Below are 20,203 nucleotides of genomic sequence, written 5' to 3' on the forward strand. Positions count from 1 at the left end.
GAATTTAATTTTTTTTTTTTTTTTTTACACAATATTTTTTTTTTTTTTACATTATTTAATGCACACCATCTTGCAACACATTAGCAGAGGACTCTCCCATTCACTTCATGTCACAGAAATGCCTCTTGCATCTGCCCAGATAATAAACACCAAGTCCATTGCCATAAAATGTTCTACTCTCACAAAACAATTCAGGTGTTCATAAAAGCTTTAATTGTGATTTATTTATTTATTTATGTATTTATTTATTTATTTTTTGCATGAATACAAAGAGCACTTAGAAATTTGAAAATTGAGACTCCACTAAATACTGTAAACCACAGGAGGCAGACACACCAGGTACTTTTATGAAAATATTTTATGTGGCTCATACATTTTCATCTGCAATGAATTGGGCTGAGATTTGTCAGACAAGGCTGTTTAACCTAAGTGGATGGTGGAAGGGGAAGGGAGACATGTTGTCTGGAGGGGCACTTTCTCCCTTGTTAAAAACAGCACAATCAGTAATTCTCTATAGATGAAAGGTCCATCAAGGAAAACAAAACAATAAGCATTGGACATATTTGCTAAAGACACTAAGCAGAAAAGCGATATCCTGCCACACCGATGATTCGATAATAGTCGAATCTGCCACACAGATTGGACACACAGTAAAACAGCTCACGTGTATCGGAGCAAGCATAGCTCTTTAGTCAAAAAGACTCAGCTATGTCTAAGGAGCTATCCGATCTCTTATATGCATGACCTGTTTTGCTATGTGTCCATTGATGCTGCAATAAAGATTGGAATTTTATCGAATCATTGGTATAGGAGGATATCGCTTTCTGACCAACATTGATGTGACTCATCGATTTCCTGCTCCTGACTGAATGACCGCATTAGTGGTGGCTGCAGCGGCCCCTCTTTCCTCCTCCTAAGCAACATACATTGTGTTCTATTATGGTATTATGGTAGTTCTGGTAATGACTGTACAATAGTGTAAAACACATTTTCTATGCACTGGTTTATATGCTGCATAATGTAGTAAAATGTTATGAGTGCTCAAAGGTAACTTCAACTGGATATTGCTATGCTATTTAAAACTTTCTTTCAACAACACAGTTTAGACCAATTTGGGTGCACTCCTCATCTGAAAATTATGGGTCATTGCCGAGATTGTGGGACTTGTACACTGTTTCAGGACAAAATGATAGCGAGAGAGTTCTCCAAACTGTAAAAATTTGTTTGCCCTATCCTGTCAGACTTGATAAAATAAGGCATTTGCTCAAAATGGACTTCAGCTCCATTAGGAGACAGAAAGGAAAAGGATTATACCCACAAACAAGCATTGCCCTCATCACACTCGCAATCACAAGATATGGCAAGAGGTGGCTTTACAAATCCCAAGCTATGATTTCGTACCTTTGATGAAGGTGTTGCGAGCAGACCTGACCTGTGGAGGAAGGACAGCTACTAGATGGGACACGATGACTCCATGCTGTGTAAATAGGGTTCCTCAAAACTGCAGTGACTGCAGGACATGGAGCTAGACTTCGAGGTACAGTACCTGAAACAGGTATATATAAAAAAAAAAAACCTCATGCACATGCATTATGATCTGAAGAATATTATTCAGTTAAACATATTATATTATTATCACAGCTAAAAAATAAATAAATACATCTGCTATGAAAGACAACAACAATGCGTTCTCTGATGTCTTTCAAGTTTTAACTCACCTGATATACCAGAGCCATACAAGGAAGTAGTAAAAATATCGCTATGGCGGGGGGAGCGTGTAGGAGAGAATCTGACCCACTCATGGGCTATGTCAGGAGACAGGCGTCCTTCTGAACATGGGGAGAACTTCTGCGTCTGATAAATAAACAATTACTAATAAATGAATATGCTTCCAGCCCATTTACATCAACTTAATATCATTGGACATGCTTACTGCCTACAGAAAAGGAGAAAGCCTGGTTCAAATAAGCAGTCTAAGGAGCAATTGGACATTGCAGTATGCTCAGATCACTTTGCTAAAGAGAACATGAATCCAGGTTTTTCCTGCACTTTTAGGCTCGTTACACACCAGGACGTTGCGTTTAGGGGACGTTATAGGGCACATAACGTGCCCCTAACGCAACGCCTGGTGCTCTCTGGTGTGGACGTCGGAGTGAGCCGCGTTGTGCAGCTCACTCTGGCGTCCGTGATGCGTACTCTTGGACGCATGCAGCATCACGTGGTCCCGCCCGGTCAATCGCTGCACAGAGCGGCCGCTCCAGGAAGTAAACACTGCACGTCACTGAGTGCAGTGAATATTAATTAGCCATATGCCCGGCCGCTCTCCCCTCCTCCCCAACATGACTGAGCATGTGCAAACAGTCTAACGCGGCTTAGCCGCGGAGAACGCACAGCATGCAGCACTTTGCTGCGTTACAGTGTAACGCAACGTGGGCAGTGTGAACAGCCCACTTGTGTTACATTGCTGTGCGTTGGGGGAGCGTTACAGGCTGCACTAACGTGCGCCTGTAACGTCCCTGTGTGCAAGAAGCCTTATACCAAGCTACTCTTTTCTGCCATATCTGAATTCTGCCGTTATAACAAAGAAAGCTGCAGAAAAGCTGTGTCCGCTACCCACCATTTTTTTTTTCTCAGGAAGATTGCAACTTTATGCAACGTTGGACGACCAATACAGGCACAAATTTAAAGGGAAGGTTCAGGGAGTGGGAAAAAAAAATAAAAATCCATATCCACTTACCTGGGGCTTCCTCCAGCCCGTGGCAGGCAGGAGGGCCCCTCGCTGCCACTCCGAAGGCTCCCGGTGGTCTCTGGTGGCCGACCCGGCCAGGCCGGCTGCCAGGTCAAGCTCTTCTGCACTCCAACGACGGGCTCTTCTGCGTTCCACGCGGGCGCGCTGACATCATCGGACGTCCTCTGGGCTGTACTGCGCAGGCGCAGAACTACTGCGCCTGCACAGTACAGCCTGGAGGACGTCCGATGACGTCAGCGCGCCCCCGTGAGGCGCAGATTGGAGCGCAGAAGAGCCCGACCTGGCAGCCGGGCCTAGTCAGGTCGGGTCGGCCACCAGAGACGACCGGGAGCCTCCGGAGCGGCGGCGAGGGCACCTCCTGCCTGCCACGGGCTGGAGGAAACCCCAGGTAAGTGGATATGGATTTTTTTTTCCCACTCCCTGAACCTTCCCTTTAATGGCAAAAGTTCTCTCAGAAGATCCCCTAACTAATGTTAAGATTTTATGGGCCAAATGCCCACTTTTTATTATAACAGGAAGGCTGCATCCAATAATAAAACACTAAGACGAGTAAAAGGAAAAAAAAAAAAAAGTCATCTGCTATCTGCATGTAATCTTTACTATACCAGCTTGGAATGTCATAACAGTTTAAGATACAGTAGAGATTGCTGAGACTGAACCCTTACTCAGTGCCACCCAAAACAGAGAAATCCACAGAATCCATTAGATATGCGAGTTATGCCAAAATACTGCATTTCTAAATGCAGTGACAATCTTGTGTCTTTCAGACTTGGCCTCGATTCACCAAGATCATAAGGCAAGAGAAAACTTACCTCCACACAGTGAGAGAGTGATCTTATCTCTCCATTCCTTAAGTTACCACCCCTGTAATTAAGTTACCTCCTCTGTAGTTATTTTCAGAATTCTGGAGTTATTTTAAGGACTGAAGAGCTAACTTTAGAGATCTCACCTTTACTTAAAAGACAGAAGAGTTAACTTTAGGTTTGCCTGAGGTAAAATGTTTCCTGAATACTACATGCCTTATCACCATGGTAACAACTCTAGAAGAGTTATTAAAGACAGGAGATAAGCTTAGTGAATTGAGGCCTATATGCCTTATCATCATGGTGATAACTCTAGAAACGTTATTAAAGACAGGAGATTAGTTTAGTGAATTGAGGCTGTTTTCTGTTGCGGATTGTGTAAATTAAACAGGTGAATCCAAATACAGCTTGAGTGAAAACAGCTTATGTTTGTAGCAAAAAAAATAAAATAAGCAGCTTATTCTATTTTACCTGCAAAGCATGATGAGGAATGGATACAGCAGCTAACCGATGCTTTAAAGCTGGTGCAGACAGAGGTCTTGGCTTTTTCACTTCAGGTTCTTCTGCTCTCTGCAAACAGCTTTCTACCTCTCCCCCTCCTCTACAGCCTGACAAAGTACAATCTGCCCCATCATCTCGGCAGCATTTTCCAGCAACTCTATTATGTACTTTATGGGAGTTTTCTTGGCCAGATGGAAGAGAAGCGGGAGATGGACTGGTAGGTGGTGAACCAGCTGTTACTGTGGAATCAGAAGCGGAACTAGATTGGTGCCTGTGTTTAAACTTAATAGAGTCACTTCGTTTTGGAGGAGTTGGGGGAGTTAGTGGCCTATCCATTTTTGAAGGCTGGGGGGAGTGAGCAATAAGCTGTCCAGGAGGTAAATAGCTTAGTTTTGGCGGAGTCTGAGGTCTTTTAAATGTGTCTGGATCAAAGATAGATTTCCTCTGCCTGGGTCTCTTGAAGACTGTGAACTCACTCTGGGAGTGTCCAGGGCTAACCATAACTTTGGGCCACGTACCACTGCTCCTCTTGCCTGTAGATGGGTCAACAATAACATCTGCAATTGGATCTGAGTAACCAAGTGGCCGAACTTCTTCTAACAACTCATAACCACGACCTATAAAAACTTCTCCACCAATGGATCCCAAGCTATGCTCAGAGTGGCTATGACAACTTAACTGAAGGGCTCTATCTGATCCAGTACAATCACCCATCTCTTTTTTGTGATCAATCACATCAGGACGAAAAATGTCTGTCTGTGTTGAGCTGTTGTTTTTCAGGTTCCTCTTATTGTGAGCCTGAATGTTTGTTGGGAGAACACGGCACGACTCCTTGAGATTTTCAAATAAGTTTTGTCCACTCCATGACGTATTTGGAGGAAATATCTGAAAAAACAACATTTTGTTTACTATATGATTCAGCAAAAAGCAACACATTTTCAGACTTTGCAGGCAGTACAAATAGCTGAGGTTAAAGGGACACTTAAGTCAAACAAAAAAAAAATTAGCTTTATTCACCTGGGGCTTCCAATAGCCCCCTGCAGCTGTCCGGTGCCCTCGCCGTCTCCCTCCAATCCTCGTGGCCCTGCCGGCAACCACTTCCTGTTTCGGTGACAGGAGCTGACAGGCTGGGGAAGCGAGTGATTTTTCACTTTACCAGATACATTAGCACCCTCTATGCTGCTATATGGTATATGATATATGTTATAGCAGCATAGATGGCGCTATTGTGGCCAGGAACGCGAAGAATCACTCGCGTCCCCAGCCTGTCAGCTCTTGTCACCGAAACAGGAAGTGGCTGCCGGTGGGGCCAGGAGGATCGGAGGGAGACGGCGAGGGCACCGAACAGCTGCAGGGGGCTATTGGAAGCCCCAGGTGGGTAAAACTCATTTTTTTTGTTTGACTTAAGTGTCCCTTTAAGGACAGCTGAAGAGAGAGTTATATGGAGTATACCATATTTATTTCCTTTTAAGCAATACCAGTTGCCTAGCAGCCCTGCCGATCCTCTGCCTCTAATACTTTCAGCAATAGACCCTGAACAAGCATGCAGCAGATCAGGTGTTTCTGACATTGCTGTCAGATCTGACAAGATTAGCTGCATGCTTGTCTCTGGTGTTATTCAGACATTTCTACAGCCAAACAGACCAGCAGAGCTGCCAGGCAACTGGTATTGTTTAAAAGTAAATAAACATGGCAGCCTCCATAGTCTTAAGTTAAAGAAACAGTTTGCTTTCACAAAGTATCTGGATAGTGGTATGTCTCCTTTTTGATGCACAATTGCCTCAATTCACTAAGATCATGCTGTAGATAATAAGGCAAGAGAAAACTTACCTCCACACAGTAAGAGAGTTATCTCATCTCTTCATTCCTTACGTTACCTCTTCTGTAGTTAATTTACCTCCTCTGTAGTTAATTTACCTCCTCTGTAGTTATTTTCACACGCAGTTAATGAACAGCCTGTCTTTAACTCTGGAGTTATTTTAAGGATTAAAGAGTTAACTTAAAGACAAAAGAGTTAACTTTAGGTTTGCCTGAGGTAAAATGTTTCCTGAATACTACCTGCCTTATCACCATGGTAACAACTCTAGAAGAGTTATTAAAGACAGGAGATAAGCTTAGTGAATTGAGGCCAATGTGCGCTTCTAATGGGGCTGGGGCTTCATGCAATGCAAGTGGTCAAGTTACCTTATTTCCCCACATTATGCGGGAAAAAAAAAAAGGTTTGATGCCTCATCTTGTCCTTAATCTCCATGTGCACAATGTGAAAAGCATAAGAGAATATCTTAAGAAAAGTAAAAATGCAGCATCACCAGAGCAAGGTAAGGAGGTGGTAAAAGGGCCTGTTCAATTGCAAAAAAAAAAAAACAAAGCCAAAAAAATACCCCTCAGTTTTTGATTCAGTGCAGTGGGTTTCTCGCCAATTTGGTAAGACAGCTTAATTTTGTTACTTACGACAAATGATGGATATTACATACACAAATAATGATGGCCAAAAGTCTAGGAGAACCATGCAACCAGTTTTTGTCAGGTGATAGATATGCAAGTCTCTGAATTGCTAGTCATAATCATGTGCTAAAGCAGGATGTGATAACAGCAAATCAGAGCTGATCAAACAAATCACATGGTTCTTCTAGACATGATCATCACTAAACACAAATACACTTGATGGCTCAGGTCCAAACAACCCCACTTCTCAAAAAACAAAACCTTGAAAAATAAACTAGTATCTCTCATGTTAAGTGCTGTACATTATTCAAAAGATTATCACCTATTGCTCACATCACTTGTCTAGTGCTGAATATCTATACTATCTAGGTTGAATTTCTGCTGACAAAGATCGATCATTTATTTAAAAGAAAAACCTAATGCTGGACACACGGTGCGTTCCTGCACTCGATGTGCCGCTCGATTCCTGTCGATTCGCGTCAACACGATTATTTCCGACATGTCCGATTCGCGTTTCGATGGATCGCTAGGTCGATTTGGCATACTTTACATGTGAATCGACCTAACAATCATCGAAATGCGCTCGGAAATGCTCAAAAATAATCGTGCAGCCGGAAATCGAGTGGCGCATGGAGTGCGGGAATGCACCGTGTGTATTCAGCATTATGTAGGGAGGATTGGTCTGAATTTTGATCATTCAAAACATTATTAGGAAAAAAAAATATTGTCTGACTTGGACGATCCTGTGGACCTGGGTGTCACCTTGCCACTAGTAGAATAATTTTTAAATCAGTTTATTAGAAAAAAAAATGAAAAACCCCTTGGTCTCCGTTTCCTCCTTGGAACTTGAATGACGATCAGTGTGCATTTGTACAAGCTGTACTTATACAGGTGAAAGTCAAAAAATTTGAATATCATGCATTAACCTTTTCAGCCCGCGGGTATTTTTCACTTTATGGACGAGATAAATTTTCCCATTTCAGGGCTCCTCCCTTTCATTCCCCAATAACTTTACCACTACTTTTCACAAAGAAATGATCTATACCTTATTTTTTACGCCACTAATTAGGCTTTCTTTGGGCGATTTAGAATAATTATTTTATTCTAAATGCATTTTAACAGTAATAATTAAGAAAAAAAAATTCATTTTAAAATACCAAATGCTACCGTGATTAAAATCCACACATTTGTCTCGGTTATTGCAAAGTTAAAATTATATCCCTAGTATAATGTATGGTGACAATATTTTATTTGAAAATAAAGGTACATTTTTTTCAGTTTTACATCCATCGCTAATTTTTAGCCCATAAATTTATAATAATATGCCCTCTTGACATTCATATTCATTTGTTTTATTTGATAAAGTCAGTAGATGTAATTTTACGATTTGGCCACAAGATGTCCCCGTTGAGCAAAATCCTATGTAGCGTACAAGTACACTACATAGGAAACAATGTGTTGTTACATTGTTACTAGGTAAGTGATGCAGGCTTCAATGGAAGCCTGCAATCATGGTGGCCTGCGGGGAGATTAATGAATCCCGTTCATAAATCTAACAATCAGGCGGTGGAAATCGTCGGCGGGAGGAAGCGCGGTGGCTCTATTTCAGAATAAACAGTTTTTAAACAAAAACAGTATTTATTCTCGGCTGACATGTACGGATTTGCACAGGGGACTTTTGTCCCTGCAGCCAATCCTCACTGTTGCCGGTAACATCGCCATCAGTGACATCTGACCGATAGCCCCCCAAACTGCAGGGATGTGACTAGCGAGCCCTTGCGGCTGTAGCAGCTGCAGCTGCAGACGTGAAGCTCACGTAGGCACGGCATAAATGGTTAAAGGAAACCAGAGCTCCTGTAATACGTTTTATACATACGGCTGCTGGAGAGATATGCAAAGAGTGCACTTCTCTTACGTCAGATTGGCCCCGACTGGCTGAAGTGACAGGACCTGGTACCGGAGCTGCAGGTAGAGGAGGACAGTGGCGTGGGAGCAATCTGAGCTTATGGGGCTGGTATGTATGCCAGGTATGTATACGACTTTTTATTACAGGAGCTCTGGTACACTTTAATTCTGAACCAGACAGAGACCATTTAAAGGCTCAGGAAACTTTTGCAGGTGTTCTGGATTAATTAGCCGATTAGAGTCTGACACTTTAAACCTAGAATATTGAATATTTCCACAATATTCTAATTTGAGATTTTGATTTTATGGGTTTCATTAGCGGTTAGCCATAATCATCAAACTTATAACAAATAAAGGCTTGAAATATCTTGATTTGCATGTAATGAGTCTATTTCATATACTGTATTAGTGTCACCGTATAAGTTGAATTACTGACATAAATGAACTTTTGCACAATATTCTAATTTTTTTGAGTTTCACCTGTATATGCTATGTACAATTTATCAATGTAAAATAGTTGTAATAATGTTGATTATTTCACTATTAAACAGTTATACCTAAACATTTTAGCACTTGGTGGTTCACTTGAAAGCAAACAATCTTAGATGGCATCAGGCAAAGTTGTGGGAAGGCACAAATTAGTAGATGAATAGGCTTTATCAATCCCCTGAGGCACAAGAAAGTGTTTGGAACTACTAAACTAGATGGAAGACTGGTGAAGTGGTCAGACAGGCTATCAAGAGGTCTATGACAAAGATGTCACGGCGTTCCTGTGACAACATTACAAGTGTTCCACCATTGTGGGTTTTATGGAAAGAAAATAGCCACTCTTAACCCTAACGCTAACTGCAAACGCGGCAGTGAGAACACTGCCATGGTGTTACATGTGCTAGCGGTTTTTTTAAACCGCTAGCAGTTTGCCTTGAGCGGGAATCTCGCGATTCCCGCTCAAGTGAGAACAAGCCCTTACTTGCTGCGTTTGTAGAACGTGTATAAATTCAAAGAAACGCAAGTTGAAAAACGCATGCGTTTTTCTTGCGTTTTCTATTGTGTTTTGCACAAACACGTGACCCAGGGGAAAAATAAGAATTATGGGAACCGCAGAGGAAAACGGACGCCAAAAACGCAATAGTACGCGTTTTTGATACGAGTCCATAGACTTTCATTGCGTCCGTTTCTATGCGTATCGCACAGAACTGCGTGCAGCAATGCGGATGAGAAACGTATGCGTCTCATACGCATACATGTGAACTAGCCCATTCAAAAGCATTAGGAGCCGTTTCTATGCGTTTTTGGTACCAGTACGCGTTCCCTGAAAACGGCTAGGAACGCATATAGTCTGAACAGGCCCGCTGCCGATCTCTATAGGTGTGTTGTTTTTGCATCCATATTCCACATAAGTCAAAAGCCTACAAAACAAGCATACGTCTATAGGCAGTTTTATGTTCCCGTATTCTTCTGCCATGGATGTCTGAAAGGCATTTAGTAAACGTTTTAGCTCAGTAACAACTTTATACTTTACTTGAAATATGCATACAATTCTAAATTGATGATGAACGAAATATGCAACTGTTACTGCAAATCTATGCAGCTTAAATACTGGTCCAGTGAAATGCTTTTACAGTATGGTTTAATTAGTATATTTTACAAAAGATGGTCATAATAATTAGTGTATTTCTGTATTATAAAAATTAGCATAACGTTCAATCATCTCAAAAACTTATTTGCACCTCAATAATAATCCTACTGACTAATTTGGACTTTGGTACATGGAGATTTGGGCAAGACATTTAACCACTTGAGGACAAGAGGTTTACACCCCCCTAGTGACTAGGCCATTTTATACAATTCAGCACTTCGCAGGTTTAATGTTTATTTGCTTGCTCATACAACTTAGCACCCAAATGAATTTTAGTTATTTTTCTTCCCACCAGTAGAGCTTTCTTTTGGTGGTATCCGATCGCTGCTGCCACTTTTTTTTTTTTAATAATGAGGGGGGGGGGGGGGGGGGGGAGCAAAAGGTTTCTATTTTTTTTTTATCCCTAACCCCCTCCCCCCAAATTGGCCCTAAACTACCATTCATACACTACATGATGCATACATAGTACAGCACTGCAATAGACCGCAACGCTGTACGCATGGTTTTTTTCCCTTTTTTTCCCCTTTATTTCAGCCTGCAAGCTTCGATCGAGGCTGGCAGGCTGATCACGGATCCCCGCTCTGATGATGTGCAGGGGAGTGAGCGCGCATTCCCTGCTAATCTCGCCCACCGCACTTTGACACCAGTCGGCGTTAGCTGGTCCCCAGTAAACCACGCTCCCTCCGCCCATCGGCATTAGGAGGTCCGGAGCTGGTTAATAAATGCAATACGTGTAGCTTTTTATACAAATGGCTGGCAGTCTAAGGGTTAAGAAAGGCTACCCTCAGTCTTAGCTGGAAAACTGCGTTTTTGGAGACGCAAACTATACTGTACCTCTGCACCAAACTGTATATCTGACAGAAAGCTAATAAAGCACTGAGGTGTTAACATCCTGTTGTAGGATGATTCTCTGCAGTATACAACAGGAAAAATGGATGGAGCAAAATCTGGTCAAATGCTGGAGGAAAATATGCTGCCCTCTGCCAGAAAGTTGCTGTAAGAGCAAATAGTACCATCCCTGAATCTCCTAGTAAGAGCCCAGACTAAAACCCTAACGAAGGTTAGTGGATTGACTTTAAGACTGCACTCCAACTGTAATCCACCAATGATCACGATCCAGATGGACCGTCAAGTATTTCTTTTTTATACTCACTTTTTTACTTCTCACATTTCTAGCGCCATCTCTGTGCTCTTGAAACTAATCAAAATGTTAAGAGTTCAGATAAGTGATGTCACACTGAGCACTTGCTGATGCAGAGATACTTGCTAGTACAAGGTAACATATACATTGCCAAAGCACCAGCGGGGAAACCTCTTAATAGAGAACTACACTGTTGAATGCTATCCCATTCATATGAGAACTTCAGGATGCCTTTAGACTGCAACACAGTAGATATTATTGATATCAAAGGAGAATGCCTACAAGAAATAATAATCAAACATATAAAAGGTCATGTATGGAGCATTGGCTAATCTTTTTTTTATTATCAGACACAGTAACTGTGCTCTGAGATGTACATTGTATATGAGATGGATATTTAGGAGTCTTCTTTGGATTGGATTGTGTGTAATATCTTGTACAGCAAAACACATTTTGCAAATTCTGCACCAAACCCTTTAAAATGCAAACCTTTCACTCGCATAATGCACATTAAAAGACACTGGAAACACATCACCCACTTTTGAAAATATCAGCTGATTTTCTACGTTAGATGGTATTCCCATTTATAGATGCAAATGGTTTATATGGTTTACTATAGAGGTTTTAAAGTGGACCTGAACATTTGCATATCAAAATGCACCCTGTATGTAATTAGAGAGTCTGTCTAATTCCTCCTCATCTGTGACTAATCACAAGTTGTAATTTGATCTCCCCTCTGCCACGGCAGAGAGCTAATTGGTATACACCGGATGTTAACAATATGGCTGCTTCCATGAAAGTAGGAAGTAGACACACCGCAGAGTTACTGCAGGATTTGTAGAAGCTGTAACAAAAAAAGGTTTTTCTTTAAAAGTTATTATGCTGCTGTGTATCATTTAGAGCAGAGAGGACATTCTGAGTTCAGGTCTTTCATGTTCTAAAATTACCTTAAGCAGAGAAAGGCTCAGTGAGTCCCGACAGCTTCTTAACAAAGATTCACAATCTGTGATAGACTTGTTGTCTAGAGATATGCCATTTATCTGTAACAATAAATATAAAAAGAATATACAGTATATGCATGTTAAGGTGTGCTGGAACGTGCAGAGTGCAGTAACTAAAAGAAATCAGATTTCTGTTTACAGTAACCAAATCTGTCACAAGATAAAACAAACCTGCTACTCAGCTAATATTAGCCAGTTCTAACAGCACATTATGGAAAGACGGGTCTCAGTCATGCCACACTTTGTAGTGCACTGACTATTTTATGCTTTGATATTACACAGGAGTCAGGACAAACGCAAGTACACTTACAGCCACCAGTCTGTCACCAGGCATAAGGCTTCCTTCCTTGGCAGCAGGACTATTGGGCATCACAGCTGCCACTAGCACACCAGTCTCCAAAGAGATACCGCTATCTGCCACATAAACAAAAACACTGATCACAACATGAAAATTTAAAAGATTGGTACAAATATTTCAATACACTCATGAAGGCAAATCACTCGAGCCAATGTACTATGTGCTCCGTGATAAATATACAGCACACACCAATGTGAATGATTTTTTGGTAAATCACAGCATTGAGCTATTCACTGCAGTGAATAGATCAGCAGCCCAACCTACGGCAGAGCAGATAGAGCGTAACCGCAGGAGTTGCCATCGCAAAGCCATCTGTGATTTTATGTGTGAACGAGGCATAAAATGTATTATCTTCCATTTATAAAGCACCAACATATTAGTCAAAGGTTTCTTTCTTGCCTTTTATTTATATTATGCAATTTGCTATTTTATTACTGCCTTGTGAAACAGAAAATGCTAATCAAAATGTAAAGTAGAAAATAAAAAGAAGTTACTTTTGGAAATTGCAAAAGTTTAACACGTGTTGCAGAGATTTCAAAAGGAATTTTCAGAGCAGGGGAAAGACACAAGAGAAATCCTGTATGCAGGATCAGGACAACATGGACTAGAGAACAACACAGCAAAGATTTAAATGTACTGTATCAACGTATGGCAAAGCTAGCTAGGAGACCTTAAACTAGGGGGGCTTCACGTTTACGTTTGAAGTGTATCCTTTATTTGAAGAGTAAACTGAGTACAGACTGACAGGAAATGAGCAGTTGAGGAGTGAGAAAAGATGTGCAAGTCAAGCAGCAGAGTTTGGGATGGACTACAGAGGTGGATGGTAGGTTTAAATCCCAAACCAGAGTGATTGATATATATCCAAATTAAGAACCTTACCTTTCTGACCCCCCAGATTGATGTGAAGAGGAGTAACAATTCGATTCCCAAGGGACTTTCTTCTGCGAATCACCATGTTGATAACCTCTCCTCCATTTAAAACCGCTTTAATCAGCTGTTTACGGTCCTTGTTTGTGAGGTCCACATCATTTATCTTCAGGAGACAATCATTTACTCTGTAATCAGGATTGCATTGCTTTAATACCAAATATTCTACACAGTGATGAATACATAATATATAGGAATATGGAATACCAAATCATTATACAATGTGAAAGGAAAATATTCAGGTGACTGCACTGTATAAAGAAAACAAGAAACCTGAACATGTCCATTGGTGTAGGTATAACCATAGAAACTGGATAACATAAAAACTAAAAGGACAGATAACCGTTTAAATAAATACACCACCTCCTTCGCTAACTAAAGAACACACATGATTATTGAGATTTTTATTAGAATATCAGCAAGCAGTGCCCAGGTTATTGTAGGTAGTCTATTGTGTAATTTTTAAATAAGTTTTATAAATCAATTTTTGCTCTTTATAGGTAAAGGTCAACCCCCTCCCTCCAAAGGCTGTGCAGATAACCAGCAGAACAACAACCCATTCATACAGCAGTGCACACAAGTCGGCACATCTGCTACTCACAGTGGGGATCAGAGTGTCACAACCCAATTTAGAAGATGGGGGCTACCCATCTCCACAGTTCAAAATACAGAATTTCCACTGAGCACTGCATCTCAGTGCAGATGGTGTTACCAGATCTGTGGTCATTAATGCAAAGCCCAGTAGCTGCAGGAAAAACATGAAGCAAAATGGTGAGGACTTCTCTGCATGACATTTGGTGTGTATTGAGGCTGGGTACACATGAGCTGACCCACAGGCAACCTTGTATCAAATTGATCGTATCAATCAGGAAGCAGATTCTCTTCCTTCAGGGAGATAGAATCCGCCTTCCTCTTAGGTCTCTGGGAAAGGAAGTGAAGGGAAGTGTGAAGGAAAGTCTTCAGAACATAAGCTCACATAATAGATAGGACAGGGTCGATGGGCAAACGTATGGCAGATGGGAGAACGGCACCCCACTGATATATGTACAATACTTTGTTCTGCTGAGGGTCCCTGTCACAAGGGCCCTTAAGTGAGTATTGGATACTGGTTTTTATGCACAATAAAAGGTGTTTACTTTTTAGACTGAGAACTCTTAGATCTGTGTTTCTTTTGGCATTATTACTTATATGCTGGGAGCAACGGTACTGTTTGAAGGACGACAGCTGGCACTCCGAAGTATGATGAGGACCATGAGAATTTCTGATAGTTGGTGACCAGATACTCGCTTAGACCTTATAACTTGGTTCTCTCTTGAAATTGGTAAGCCTGCACTTTGAAGGGTGTTGGTGATTTGAAGTACCATGCAGCGCTGAAGTTAATCTGGCTATACGTATATGGAGTCTATCTGAGGACTTTTTACTTCTGGGCAGCTTATGGGACTTGTTTTGCCTTTGCGCAGATATAACCCTCCTTTTTGGATATAGTGTTAGCTGGAGGTGAGGGGGGGGGGGGGCTGAACTGGAGGAAAAGGGATAGGAAGTGGAGGGAACCCCACAGCTTTAGGCTTCACTGCGCCTGCTGGAGCTGCTCCCCTATTGTTCCGCCTCCAAATATAAAACACCCTTCAGAATTAATTACAAATTTCCCAAAAATTAAAGGAAAACAAGAGGGTGAGAGAGAAATAGTGCACGAAGTACAAGAAAGACAGCATGGAGGGAGGGAATGCACAGAAAGTCCCACTTCTGATTAAGCATTCAACAAAATTAACTATTCTTGAAAATACTCAATCCAGACCTGTTAATTAGCGCATACATCATAAATATTGCCTTCCCAACATCTAAATTCTATTTTTCTGCTCTACTTGCCTAGATCAGTGGACCTATCAATACCAGCTTATGACGTCTACTGAGTGGTTAATTTCCTTTTAGCAGATTAAAGGGCAACTGAATTTAGAGGGATAAGGAGGATACCATTTTATTTCTTTTAAACTTAACTAATTGCTTGGCACCCTGCTGACTTTAAAGAGGAACTCCAGCCTAAACAAACATACTGTCATTAAGTTACACTTATGTTAATTAAAATAGATAGGTAATATAATCTCTTACCCACCCCGTTTTAAAATAACAGGCAAATGTTTGATTTCATGAGGGCAGCCATCTTTTTGGTTGAAAGGAGGTGACAGGGAGCATGAAACAGTTCCAACTGTCCTGTGAGCTGATCACCCCTCCCAGTTGCTAGGCAATGTGAATAACAACATAGGAAATCCCATCATGCATTGCACAGCATCAGGGAAAAAAGCCCGGGCAGTTTTCTTTGATGGGTGGAGCTTAGCTAAAAATACAGCTAAAAATGATGCTTTGGTAAGAAAAACAAAGTTCTGATGCTGTGAAACTGTTAAAGAAACACCAAGCCTTTTCAGTTCTGCTGAGTAGATTTTTAGTCCGGAGTTTCACTTTAAGGCTACTTTCACAGTAGGAAGTTGTGTTTGATGCAACGTTAAGGTCACACAATGCAGCTGTAACGCTAAGCATATACACTTTCACAGTGCGACGTTAAAATCGCATGTTAGAAAATTTATTTACTATGGAATAAAAACGGCACATGCAGAACATTTTTTAAAAGAAAAAAAAAAATATTACTGAGCATGTGCAACACAAGTAACGCAGCATCATTCATTGCTAAACGCACAGCATGCAGCACTTTTTACTAATGCTCCACACTAACGCAACGTGTGCACTGTGAATGTCGTACAGACTTTCCATTGCTGTGCGTTACTCTGCGTTAAAATATTTTATAACATGCAACTTTAACGTCGCACTGTGAATTAATGCCTTAATGTACAAGCAGTGTCTGAATCACCTGAAACAAGCATGCTGGAAATGAAGTCAACATCTATGACTAAAAGTATAAGAGGCAGAGGATCAGCAGAACAGCCAGGCAATTTGCATTGTGACGGCATCCATATCCTTCTCACTTCAGTTTTGTCCTTTAAGTTACAATTACTCACAATTTACTTCCCTTGAACTATAAGTCCTGCCTCTTTATGTATACACCTGGCTTCTATTGTAATGAAATTCCGCTGGGAAATGTAGCTTGGCTTCTATTGCCATTCCAACTTTGCATGTCAAAGGCACACATCCTGTTGACCAGCTCACCAGCTAATTCTGGAAAGCAGAGGAAGCAACCAGTACTGCAGTGCCAAGCCCATCTGCCTTTGCCCATGAAACAAATTGGTTCTGTACATGCTTAAAATCCCTTATCATCCGGACAGCTACGGGACCAAAACAGTTTAGATAACAATCTAAGGGCCAGTTTTCATTGCGTCCACATGCACCTTGCAAGACGCACAATGGCACTCGCTGTGACATCTGAATACCTGTAGCCGTGCCATGCCATGCCCGACTATAAGGATTTGCATGCTTGAAGCAATTTTTTGCTGCATGCAAATCTTTTTTTTCCCCCTGCATGTGAATCGCATGGCAGCCTATTGATTTTACTCTGCTGCATTTACACGAATTAGCATGCAGGAAAACACAAGGAATTGCCCCCAATGGAATCAAGCTCTTAGCCAATGAATGTTTGTAAACCATATTGCTGTGTTGATATACTAATTCCAACCAGGAGGGGTATTTATGAGACAGCTGCAACATCAATCAACATAGTAGTAAGTAAATAAAATAATTTGTTATATTACCTTAAATAGATGTAGGTGAGTCAATTCACACACAAAACAGCTGATGTTGCTGTGTCACAGCTTACCTCAGCTAGCTACCGCAGAATCACTGTGTGGTTCTGCTTTGTGACAGACAGGATAAGAACAGCTGCAGTGCTCTAACAATGCAAAAGGCAAAGGAACATGCTGTAATTCCTGGAAAGTGTAGAAAACACAGCTTTTATAGTAGATGTAGTTTCCGATGTAATTATCCCCAGAGGATTTCTCAGATGCTGTCTGGTGTCTCTCTGTATACTCTTTCAAAAACTATTTACCAGTAGTTCAGTAATTTTTTCAGTAAGAGCAATGTTTGTTGATTGCAAATATGATGGTTTGATTTACAGTAATTTCAGCAACATCTACTAGCAAGATGTAATTTGCTTGAAAGGTGCAGTTATTTGCCAAAAATCACACAAAATTTTACACACTAGATACCTTAAGCGGCCGTCAGCAATGCTGCCTTTGTCAACCTTAGTCACAAAAATGCCACTGTCCCCTGGGAAGAAGGGCTCATTCACTCCATCTGCCACATCAAATCCCAAAGCCTTAAGATCCATATCCTCCTGTGGAAAAAAAAAAGTGTCCATATTTAAAGTATTTGAATTTTGAGCTCCACTTTTGAAAAATCAGTAGTTTCATCTTTTTACTATCTGTCCCCCTCTCCTTTCTGTGTGCTATCCTCCATTTTGCTTGCCCGATTTATAACACCCCCCCCCCCCCCCCCCCCCCAAAAAAAAGTGTGGCCTTTTAGCTCTTCTAACCAGGACTGTGCAGTTGTTACAGAAATCATCCAACTTAGACTGCACCTCTGAGGCCTCGTTCAAATCATTATGTGCAAATGGCTGTGCGATCGGAACGCAATGTGTCCGATCGCACGCCATCTGTGCTACTATGTGCTGCGTTGCAGATCCCTTTCATTACAATGCATGCAGCACGCGATAGCATAAAAATGCATGCAGCACGCGATAGCGCAATCACGCTGCTGCGCAGCGCATATGATGGGAATGGTAGCAGGGCTGCCTATGCCCTTCTACCGTTATTGCGTGTCGCACACTACATGCGCTGCCAAAATGTGCACGGCAGCGCGTATAGTCTGAACGAGCCCTAAAGCCTCAGTTTATGAAACCACCGACTCAGACCCCAGGTACCCAAAAATTGTTCCAACTCTGACTCAACAGCCCTGCTTCTAACATCCCCAGTGCTAGCTCTGTCCAGCATATATGTCCTATGTAATACCGCTCTCTGCTCCACCCAAACCCTTGCCATCAGCATTCTGTACCTTTTCCACCTGCTCCAATATGGTTTAGAAGGGATATTCAGGATAATGAAAATACTTTAGTGACAGGACAATCTATGCCTAGCAATCTGGGCCTTTAAAACAATCAAGCTTATAGTCATGTGACTAGCAGACTGATGTTGGCTGATGCGAGGTGAAGCCTTTAAGCTAAACACATAAGCTAGACGGTTTTCGGGCCAAGCTGGCTGGTCAGGGCCATCTCAGCTGGGCATACAGTTTGTGTACAAGATGTCTGCAGAAGTTGAAGATTGTCACATCTTCAAAGACACGCTGAAGTCTCTTTTTTTTTTTTTTACCTTATTTTCTTATAAAGTCCTCTTCAGTATTAAATTCTAAGCGGATTTGCTGCATTCCCACGGCAGAACAAATTATTTATTGCCCAGAAATAGCCTTGCAAAGTTCCAGGGCTCGCAGATATTCTTCCTGGTAGAGGCAGAGCTTTGCGCAGTAGCTTTGCCTCCTCTCCAGTCAATCCCCGCCTCTCCCCACCCGTCTTCTTTCACCGAGAGGGGCGGGGAGAGGCAGAGATCAATAGAGAATGACTGGATAGGAGGCAGAGCTACTGCGCAAAGCTTTGCCCTCCCCAGGCAGCAAAATATGTGACCTGCAAAGTCTTGAATTTTGCAGTGCTATTTCTGGGCAACAAATCACTTTTTGTGCCGCGTGCGTGCAGCAAATCCGCTTACAATTTAATGCTGAAGAGGACTTGAAAAGAAAATAAGGTAAAAGAAAAAAAACAAAAAACAAACACTTCAGGGTCTCTTTAAGCAACAATCGGCAGTCAAGTCTACTGTTCCCCTCCTTACCCTGCCAGCGCAAGTCATTCTTTCATCGTCATCGCTGCTCTCTTCTTCATAGACACAGATGTGTCACGTCTGTATAGCACTAGGGTCCTGCAGTGTTACCCACAAGATCGACTTCGATCCTGGCAGGTGGTACAAAGTGAAAGTCAAACCACTTCACATCCAGAACTTGTTTCCCACTTATGGACCAGAGCAGTTTTGACATTTTAGCTATGCCCCTATTTAGTCATCAATAACATTATCCCTACTTATGACACCTAAATGAAATATAGATCTTTTTTTTCAAGACAAACTAGGCTTTCATTGTATGGCATTTTTTCCCTCTAACAATTTTATTTTCTAAGCATTTTAATAGGGAAACATTTTTTTTGCAAAACAAGTATTTTTTAATGGTAAAAATCAATTTATTGGCTCAGGGAACATATATTCCCTTTCACCAATTAGGGCTGCAGCAGATGGTGCTGGAGGCGTGCACAGGAGCAACCGTGCACAGCTGTGCTACAGCTACACAACGTATATCTACATCCTCATGGCTTAGATGAAGTCATAGAGGACGTAGATATACTGTAGTGGTGGAAAAAGTGGTTAAAATGGAAGCTAGAACAAGAGTGCAAAACTTTGACACATTTCATGTTGCCAAACTATTTCCTATTAAAAAAACTAAATAAAACAGATCTTTTATAGTCCCCTTTAACTTCACCAAAACATACCGAATTTGCAGTGTGCTTTCACACTGAAGCATTTCATGATTGTTTATTACTTACCCTATCTCGTTCAAACTCCACCACTTCTGTCTCCCACTCCAATGAGTCTGTGTCAATAGCTGAATCGTGAGAACTATGAGCCATAAGCTGGCGGAACCGGGCTTCTTTCTCAATCTGATTATCCATCTTTTCTCTGGTGAAATGATTAATACACATA

At 41.5% G+C, this 20,203-nt stretch overlaps 1 protein-coding gene across 2 annotated transcripts in view; it reads right to left on the minus strand.

The window, feature by feature from the left end:
- Positions 1-20,203, minus strand: part of DLG5 (discs large MAGUK scaffold protein 5) — a 176,044-nt gene that overhangs the window by 54,383 nt on the left and 101,458 nt on the right. For both annotated transcript variants that reach the window (XM_068255433.1, XM_068255434.1), the window contains exons 11-18: positions 20,047-20,179; positions 17,618-17,745; positions 13,422-13,597; positions 12,495-12,598; positions 12,131-12,223; positions 4,024-4,938; positions 1,719-1,854; positions 1,402-1,546 (exon numbers count right to left, since the gene is read on the minus strand). In XM_068255433.1, coding sequence (XP_068111534.1) covers positions 1,402-1,546; positions 1,719-1,854; positions 4,024-4,938; positions 12,131-12,223; positions 12,495-12,598; positions 13,422-13,597; positions 17,618-17,745; positions 20,047-20,179 — 1,830 coding nt within the window. The remainder of the gene's footprint in view (positions 1-1,401; positions 1,547-1,718; positions 1,855-4,023; positions 4,939-12,130; positions 12,224-12,494; positions 12,599-13,421; positions 13,598-17,617; positions 17,746-20,046; positions 20,180-20,203) is intronic.

Source organism: Hyperolius riggenbachi, chromosome 10 (assembly GCF_040937935.1).
Source record: "Hyperolius riggenbachi isolate aHypRig1 chromosome 10, aHypRig1.pri, whole genome shotgun sequence".
NCBI classification, from domain to species: Eukaryota; Metazoa; Chordata; class Amphibia; order Anura; family Hyperoliidae; genus Hyperolius; species Hyperolius riggenbachi.